This window comes from Pagrus major, chromosome 17, assembly GCF_040436345.1.
Source record: "Pagrus major chromosome 17, Pma_NU_1.0".
Lineage (NCBI taxonomy): Eukaryota > Metazoa > Chordata > Actinopteri > Spariformes > Sparidae > Pagrus > Pagrus major.
The window spans coordinates 25,441,422-25,451,134 of NC_133231.1; the positions used below are offsets into that span (position 1 = coordinate 25,441,422).

A 9,713-nucleotide genomic window follows, 5' to 3' on the forward strand; every position below is an offset into this window, starting at 1 on the left:
GGTGTCACCTTGCCGACGTCATCAGTCATACCTGTTTGGAGCAGCGCGAGGAGGAAGAGGAGGGGAGGTCTGCTGACGCTGGCTCAGAGGCTTTAATAGGACTGTTACACGGTTCATCCACAGCAGGAGGAGGGCATGTCACGATCACACACCTCTGCACACTAATATTTATAACAGCTTCTTAATACAAAAAGTGTTCGTGTGAGTCCGTGATTTACCATTTTGGTGCTGGTATTCTCTTTTTAAGTCTTATTTGTTTACGTTTTGGCATTAAAAGTGTGCCGAATTAGCAATAAGTAGCTCCTGTTTACACTGTACCCATAAATATACATGTAACTATCATTGGATTGCTTTGATACTGAGTAAAACTTAAAAATAAGAGAATTCTCAGGCAAGTTCTGAAGCGGCTTTTCTACACCATTTCTAAGTGAATTTATGGACGAGTATTCACAATTAGCTTGATAAATAACACTATAAAGTCACATTAAATGATATCAACATCAGTATCATGTCTCTGTGTGAAGATTTAACATGTAAACCGGTCTGTGATTTACCATTTTGGTACTGGTTTTCTCTATTTAAGCCTAAATATGTCCACATTTTTGCACACTGGCACCATTAAAAGTATGCCGAATTAGCTATTAGCAGTTCCTGTTTATATTGTATCCATCAATATACGGATAACTATCATTGGATTACTTTGATACTGAATAAAACTTAAAAATATGATGATTGCCAGGCAAATTCTGAGGCATCTTTTCCATATGATTTCAAAGTGTATTTATGGACGTGTATTCACAATGGACATGATAAATAATACTATACCTAGGAAATTTAAGCCACGCTTACTTATATAAATGATGAGTTTCATGCCTGTGTTAAGATTTGACTGAATTCACAGTATGTTTGCATCCCCTTCAACTCTTCTACGCCCTCCAGAGGAGGCTTTTGGCTTTGTCCTGCAGAATAAAATCAGAAATAACCTAATTCTTACGACTTAATACCTCAAAATGATAAGACAGTCCATCATAATTATGAAATACTGTCTTAGCTTTCTTATGAGACAGTATCTCATTATTATTATTATTATTATTTCACAATTATGAGAAATAAAGTCCTAGTTTTGAGATAGTTTATTTCATAACATGACTTAATATTTAATAATTATGTGTTAGTTATTCCTATTAATGACTTGAGTAGTCATATGATCTTATGCAGAAGAATTAGTTAGTCGTTGAGCATCTCCAGCTTATATAAAATTGTATTTTGTGCGTGCATAACAAGGTTGAGGCTCTATTAGCTCAGAATCCACAACTCAGCCCCTATGAATCAGTTAATTAAGGAAAATCAATTGATTTTATTGATTGATCACGCCCCTTATGCTGCTTTGATGTAATCATGTGTAAAGGGCAAAAGTGTCAACATGTATACTCTGCAGTCAGGGGCTGAGTGAACACTATCTACACAGATTATCATCAGGACAAGCTGCACAAACATCTCAACAATGACATGGGACAAATTTTCAGATTTCTAGAGATTGTTTCTAACATGTTGATGTGACTGTTACATCCCACAGCCACAATTCACAGTTATATAGTCAACCTCATATTTCAGAGCAAAAAAGCATTAAAATGACTGATAATAAATTAATATCAGAATATAAATAACTTACATGGTTTGGGCAAAAGTGTCTGTCAAACAATAACTGTGAGAGTGATGTTTATACGAAACACACCATTTCAGACGCACTCAAATGGTAATTTAACACCAAATTACTTTAGGCAGGATACAAATATCACATAAAACTAGCCTGCTCGGCTCTCTGTTGGTTAAACCCTCCATCATGTTGCATTTGTGTCAGAAGAGCACCAAAAGAGTGGAGGACATAGCAGTTTCCATTGCTTTGTGAGTAAAAATCACCCTTTACAAGACCCCAAAGTACAAACCTCCACTAGGGGGCAGCATTTTATTTGTTTTTGTTCATGTAATCCCATTATGCATGACTCACTTTGTCCTAGTGAGGACTATTTACCACTAAAAATGCAAGACCATAGATAGTTTGGTTGTATATGAAAGCCTTTTCTGGTTCAGAAGAAAGTGAAAACACAGATGATGACTATTTTAAAACTGTTATGTATATATAGTCTGAACACAAAATGCATCACAGAGCAGATATTAATATTGACTGATCTTTAGTTATTTTTTGCTCACAATTTGGCATAGTTATTGCAAAAAGGAATATGTTGATGTTGTGAGATATATGCGCTCCAAATATTTAAAAAATGCAGCAGTGTGTACGCAAATGTGTCCCAGGCCACACTGAAGGATTGCTGACTCAAACCACAAGAAGGAGCCTCAACAAAATGGATTCAGGTGAAGCACGCTGCCTGATTTCCACTGGTTTACTGTGAATGCAAATGATGTATTTGGGCTCTCTTACCTGCCAAGACATGCAGATGTCTGTTTCAGCTGATTCCACTGTTAAAGTAGTGACTGCAATACCACAAGACTCCCTTAAAAAACACACCATTTTGGAGATGTTGGGTGAGGAGAAACTTTTTACGAAAACAGCAACAGCAAATTCTGAAATCATTCATGCCTTCTGGTAAATTCACTATAAATGCACCACATTAAGTTGTTTCTTTCCTTAAGTGTGAGTCTTCTCACACTCGGCTACTCCGTGTCCAAAATGTGTCTCACTTTCCAACGTAATGCAGCTGTTTGAACACATTCTTTCAAATGCTTTCACTATTTACACAAAACTCGTGAAAGAAGACAACATTTTATTGATGCTTAACATATCAAATTCTACAAAAACACAATAAATCAATATAGGCTTTGTTGCTGGTTGAGAAAGTCCCCAGACTCCCTAGAAAAAAAATTGCACAATTTTGTGAGTTGTTGAGTAGAACAACCTTCACAAACTTTATGAAACATTGTCTCGTGGACAATTTCTTTAATACCTGGGCCTTCTTGTTAATTCAGCAAAAGTTCATTCCACCTTTCTATAAAACATTGTGTCCACTTGTCTCCATATGTTTATTTGCACGGACAGCAGATAAGATCTGATCACAAGTGTTCACGTTTGAAGACATTTTCGATTGCACTGACGTATTTAAAGCTCTACACCCAGGATGAATGTTAATGCTAGGTGTAAAGAGCCTCTTAGTTTAGCGTGATAGCATGCTAATATTAGCTAATAGACAATAAACACATTACAACCGCGGCTGGCGGGAATGTCATTCAAAAGTTTTAACCTTTTGATACCGCTAGATGAAAAGGATCATCAAAGTTATCATAAATCATCAATAAAACTTGAATCTTTTTATCAAATTTTATGAAAATCTATCCAATAATGTTTGGTTATTGAAACATTGTCCTGAAAACCACAAATGTCAAGGTCATGGTGGCACTTGAGGGTAGAGTTACGGGATCACCGAAGCTATTAGAGTCATTTTCTAAAGGTGTTGGGACGAAAATTCATTGGTAAATGCTTTGTTTTTCATCATTTTTTAATAAAATATCAGTCATCTGGATACCTTTGCACAAGCACGAGCCATTTCTACAGTATTTCCAAACATAACAGTGTCTGTCTGGATCAGATTAGTTAGTTTGCATCAGTTCAGTGAGTTCATCAGCTGAACAGCACTTTGCGTTAACATCTCTCACACTGTGAGCGAGTTGGTTTCATGTGAGCCACTTCTCCATGCAGCTCATGAACACTGTGAAGTTGGAGTGCCACTGAACGTGCTTCACTCCGGAGTGAACGCACATCGTAACGTCCCCACGAGCGTCCAGCGTCTTCAGCCCAAACGTGTCATTCTTGTAAAACTTAAGTGGGAGAGAGGAAGAGAAAGCCGGGTTATTACAAAAAAGGAGAAGAGAGAAATCAATTTAAAATGCGGCCTGCAGTAAAATCAAAGAAGGGTTTCAATTTGACATTGAAGTGATGCAATTTATGTGATATGGATTAGCAGAGTTGAAAGGAAATATAAACGTTGGTTTACGACTCACCTCCTGGTTCCTCATTTCTACAATATTTTCGTTGCTGTCATAGAATCCAAAGTGGCTGTGTGGGAAAGAGGAAACAGTCAGTCCAGGTAATGAAATCGAGAAACTTCTGCTGCCAGAAACAGTTCCCTCAACAAACATTTAACGGGCCCTGTCACTTCTTCATCGTCCACGGGTGATGAGAGGGAGCATGTCCCCGGCTCTTTTCAAAATCCTAATTTTCATCCCCTAAATCAGCTTGATTTAGTTATTAAAATGTCTCTGAACAGAATCTCTCTCAAACTGTCAAGCTGCCAAAAGCTCCAGCTCCAGAGAGGCTGCTGTGCTACACTTTGATTGGTGGAGGTTGTGAGGTAGACTTCTAGGGGCTTCTAGGTAGATTTAAACGTGTTCACTGTAGTTGTCTTTCTCTGTCTTTACATGTCAATATACTTATCTCGTAAACAATAAATGTGTTCAAATGTCTGTTTGGCTGTTACTTAATCATGGAGGGTCACTCTCGCTCATATTATAGAGAGATGGTTGGTAAAAAGGGGAGGAGAGAGATTCTTCTCTTGGCGGCACTATGAGTGATATTACTGTTGTCACTGCAAGAGAATATATATATATTTTTTTTTTATCACAGGCGCATTAAAACAGTGTGTGTATGAAGTGTAATTGAGGACATTGAAACCTGGACTGCCATGGTGTGATGACGCCATCGTCTGGTCCTCCAATCAGCACGAGCTTGTTGATGCGCAGGAAGTTTCCCCTCCATGCTGACGAGGTGAAATGGAATAAATGTGGTTATTTTTTTTCTTTAACAATGCACATAATGGCCGTGACGGGACTTTGTTTCATTACCTTTCATGTCGTTGTGAGGTTTGTCGCCATCGAGCAGCGGCAGAAAGCCGTTGCCTTTCAGGTAGCGGGGCCTTTGGTGAGGGTCTGTGGAGAAAACATACATATATGTGTTTGTTGTATGTCTCTTCGAGGCAAGGATGCACTTCCATGTGCAGGTTCTCCTCAGTTACAGTTAATAGTTTCAGCTTCTCAGATCACTGCAGACCTCCTTCCTCATTCTCACCGTTCCAGTAGTCGCAAATAGACACTTTCTGTCCAATTCTGTTGTAGCAAATACGGAACACTGTCTTCTTCATGCAGTCAGGAAACACCCACCGCAGGTAGTCTGTGTCTGTGGAACAAGATGGTGAGAAATTCACTGTATTACAAACTCCCTGGAGGACAGAGTTATCTAGACGTGCTTCAAACTTAAAATGAAGCTCTCTGACCTCCGTATTGTCCGGCCTGCGGTGACGACAGCGAAATGAAGGTGTCGACGTTGTGGTCTGGCATCGTGTAGAGAAGTGCTCGACAAATAAGACCACCTTAGAAAAAAAAAAGGAGAAGACACAAGTTCAAGTTAGACAGAAGACGGTTTGTATGTATCGTTTTACTTTTCCTTTCCAGTGTTAAACAATCTACAGCCACGATTGCAGCTGTGAGGCTTCTGAGCCAGATGCTAACATCAGCTAATTTCCCAGAGCCCAGGCTGATGTCTACAAATCACCTCTTTTGTCCAACCAACCTCCAAAACCCAAAGACTTCTGATTTACTAAAGAAAAGCAGCAAATCCTCACATTAAAGCTACAACCAGCAAATGCGCTAATGAGCTTATAATACTAATACTACTAATAAAATGACTAAAGGCTGAATTCAGATGAGCTGCTTTGGGTTTAGGGGTCCTGACACTGTGAATGCTGGCTCACTATCACAAGGTTGCAGCTGAATGTTGCTCATTTTGAAAAGGGACAAATAATCACAGTTGTGTGTCCAACCCAGAGGTGGTAAATGTAACGCACAACACAAAAGACTGGTAAAAGTACTGATTCAACTTCTTTACTCAAGTAAGAGTAATAAAGTACTGACTCTGAAATGTACACAAGTATAAAAGTAACAAGTTTCCCTCTGAAGGATATTTCTACCGGCCATTTCTGTGCAAAGCCAACTGAAGCTCACGTCATATTAATAATTCAAAGACTATAAAACTTAAAGGTACACTCCGTAGGATTTGTCCCCGCTGTTCATAAACACACCAGAAAGATAGCTGACTGTTGAATTTCACTCCCAGGACGTCAAATATTGACATTTTGTGTTGGTAAAGCGTCTCGAGCGCAGAATCTTTTACGTCGTTTCGTATTGCTATATCTGCCGTGCGTGATACACACTGATAAGTTGAAATCAGTCTTGTGATGTTGGAAAGGCGGCGTGCAATGACCCATAATAAAAATAATCGATAATAGTAGAAATTACAGATATTTGTGTTCAAATGTAGGGAGGAAAAGCAAAAAGTTGTCAGAAAACTAAATGCTCAAGTAAAGTACAGATACCTGAAAAGTCTACTTAACAAGTATTTGTACTTCTTGTACTCTGGTCCAACCTGAGGTTAAAAGATTGACAATCCTGTTTGTGAATGTGTTTTCTTCATCCAATGCATAAGACATGAAAATGAAAATGAAATGTAGAACTGGGAGCCAGTTGGGTTTAAAAAAAAAGGTGCTTATCTCAGTGCTACAAGTGTGGAAGAGGAAGTTGAAGGCCTGTGGTATAATGATATATATATATAGATAAGTGTGTGTGTGTGTTTGTATATTAAGCGGGAGAGACCTTGTCAAGGGCAGATAAGACATCGTGCTGTATGCCGTCCACTCCTTCATACTCATGGTGGTTATTTTGTTAAATTGACCTTCATTAGACAGACACTGTGTCCCCTCTCGCTCTGTGGGACCTGTTGTGTCCTTGCAGCCAAATTATAAATCGTCAACGTTTGTCAAAGATTAGGCTAATCTCACAGAGAGAAGTCATCTTGGCCTCTGACAGACTGACTGATGCCTCTCCTCTCACTCACCAGGTCCATCACATTTATGTATGAGATGACGGTTCAGAGACGAATAGCTCGGAAAAATACACACTCGCCAGTTTATTAGGTAGCTGAAACTAGAGCAGTATGAAGGCATGAAGGCTATAATGTCAATTATTTTATTTAAACTATTTCAGAAAGGAGTTTAACGAACTTTAGTATCGTTTCCAAGCAGTCTGTGGTATTGCTGAACTGTATTGCATTATACAAACAGGTGTTTTTCGATTATTTTGTCCAGCCCATTTCATAAATGAGGAGAAATGAAAAATGAAATGAAATGTTTAAGAGTGTATAACGGAGCGTGTAAGAGGACCTTGTGAAAAGCACAGAAGATGGACGCCATCGGGAGCCTTCTTCATGATGGAGTCGATGGCCTTCCTGAAGCCTTGGACCTGCTTCCACAGCGGCTTCAGACTGGCCATGTTGTCGTACAAGTCGATCGTGGTCACCTCAGTGCCTGGATGCACCTGGGAGAGGGATTTAAAATAAAAAGGAACTGAGTGGCAGAGGGGGGGACAGATTAACAGAGGCACAGTGATTAAATCAGATACCAGCAGACTGAAGATGCTATCAGCCAGCTCACTCAGACGTTCTTCCAAAACAAAACTGATCCTGAGGAATAGAAAGTGCCGGGGGAACGGAAACCGTTACCTTGAGACCGCTCCCTGATTTTCACTTCACTTAAAAACCCGCCTGCCGTCAGAATAACCCTGAATGTACTCGAGAGTTAAAGGGGAAGTCTGAGGTTTTACACAATTCATGAAGTTTATCAATATGTTGCCTCACTGGTGAGTAAAATATGAAGAGCAGGTTTATAAAGAGTTAAAGACACACATGGACCAAACTAACATTACTTTTAATCAGTAGCAGAATGTAACTAAGTACGTACACTTACTCAAGTACTGTACTTGTACTGCTGTACAATTTTGTGATACTTTAAACCTAACATGAGTATGTCCATTTTATTTGTATTTTTAGTTCAAGACATTTATTTGATAACTTTAGTTACTAGTTACTTTCCAGAAGTACCCAAAAGTTACACTTAGTAAAAGTAAAGATATTGTATTAAAATGCTAGCTTGGTAAAAGTGAAAGTCACCCATACAAATAGTACTTGAGTAAAAGTATCTGATATCACATGTACTTCAGTGTCAAAAATACAAGTAAAAGTAAATTGTACATATATTTACATGTATGCATATACTGCACAGTATACTATGTGTCTGATATTCAGCATTTTTCTGATATTGGAATCAGTGTTTTTTCTTTTCTTTCGATAAAACAAGTTAATCTAAACACGCACTCATTAATTTAGCAAGTAATCTACAAAGAAACTAGTAATTAAAGTTATTAAATGTATGTAGTGAGTTAGAAGTACAACATTTGCCTCCACAATTTCATTCTGTTTTACTTTATTTGTATGTGGCGGACCCTGCCACCTCTCTAGCTTCAAACAGTGTTCTGGGACCTTATTTTCCTCTGAGAACAGCGTGTTCACTCACTTATGGAAAAGAGAAATATTTCTGATTTTGTAGTATTACCTCATTAATATTGTAAATAATAATTCTGAGTTTGAATTTCTTCTCCAAAACTACATAGTGCTCCTTTAAATTGATCTTGAAAATCTGAAATGAGTCATTCTGCACAGTGAGTACTTTTACTTTGATTAAGTACATTTTGACGCTAATACTTTTGTACTTTTACTTTAAGGACTGTTTGAAGACAGGACTTGCGTGGCTTGACTTCCTTGTTTTTACACCGTTTTATACTTTCACTTGTGCGAATTCGTGTGCACTTCTTCCATCACTGATTCTAACGACACCGAACGGAGGACTTCAGGACACTTTTTCACATTTTCGCACCTGTTTGGAGATGTCCTACCTTGTTTATGTTGAGAGACAGATTTCTGAGCTCCCTGGGTCCGTCAAAGATGCCATGCACGATGATGACAGGCTTGTATCCGTCAACACAAACCCCTGTCAGCAGCTGCAGCAGCTGCAGCTGCAGCAGCAGCAGGGACACCGGTGATCCTCGGCTGGTCTTCATCTCCTCCCGGTCACAGGTGACACCTCTGGCTGAACAGGATCGAGATAAGTGACCGCAGACAGACTTCACCTCGAGCTGATGAGATCTTCAGCGGTGTTGATGAGTGATTATATGTTAATTATCGATCCTTTCACCTTCTGTTTTGACTTGGAGAGCATGTGAGCGCGTCCTTCCTGGACACTCCTCCTGTGGCAGTGTGTGGTCTGTGATGCTTTTTGTGAGTTGGTGTTCATTATAGTATAAATATAAAATCTGTATGAGGCTTATTACTACTACCGTTATTGTTGTTGCTTTTGTTATTAGATCATGTCCTGATAAAAGTGTGCAAATACAGGGATTTTTGCTCAGATTTAAAGGATAAGTTCACCCAAAAATGAAAATTCAGTCATTATCTTCTCGCCCCCATGTGGATGGAAAATCATTCAAAGTTTCATAGTCCACAAAACATTTCTGGAGCTTCACGGAAAAATCAGCATGAAAATTCAGAGTTTGGATTTGCTTTTCAAAACTACATAGTGCCCCTTTAAAGCAACATTATGTAACTTTTTTACCTTTAAATAACAGCTTTAAAATCATTTTGATGGTACAGTGTGTTTTAATAGGGTAAATGGTGTCTCCGCCCCCCCCCCCAGCACTTGTTTCTGAGTTTGTATTATTCCTAATTAATATTATAAGTATTAAAATTCTCAGTTTGAATTTCTTCTCCAAAACTAAATATTGCCCCTTTAACATTTTTTATTGTATATTTCTTCACTTGT

General features: G+C 38.7%; 1 protein-coding gene across 1 annotated transcript; it reads right to left on the reverse strand.

Moving 5' to 3' along the window:
• Positions 1–3,494: 3,494 nt before the first annotated feature.
• On the reverse strand, positions 3,495–9,151 carry LOC141012171 (lysosomal thioesterase PPT2-like). The gene is made up of 8 exons (XM_073485578.1): positions 8,791–9,151; positions 7,224–7,377; positions 5,283–5,378; positions 5,078–5,185; positions 4,855–4,938; positions 4,685–4,769; positions 4,015–4,069; positions 3,495–3,831 (listed from the first exon to the last, which is right to left on the reverse strand). Exons 1-8 carry the CDS (start codon positions 8,953–8,955, stop codon positions 3,688–3,690), a joined length of 891 nt encoding a protein of 296 aa, XP_073341679.1. The 5' UTR covers positions 8,956–9,151; the 3' UTR covers positions 3,495–3,687.
• Positions 9,152–9,713: the final 562 nt, after the last annotated feature.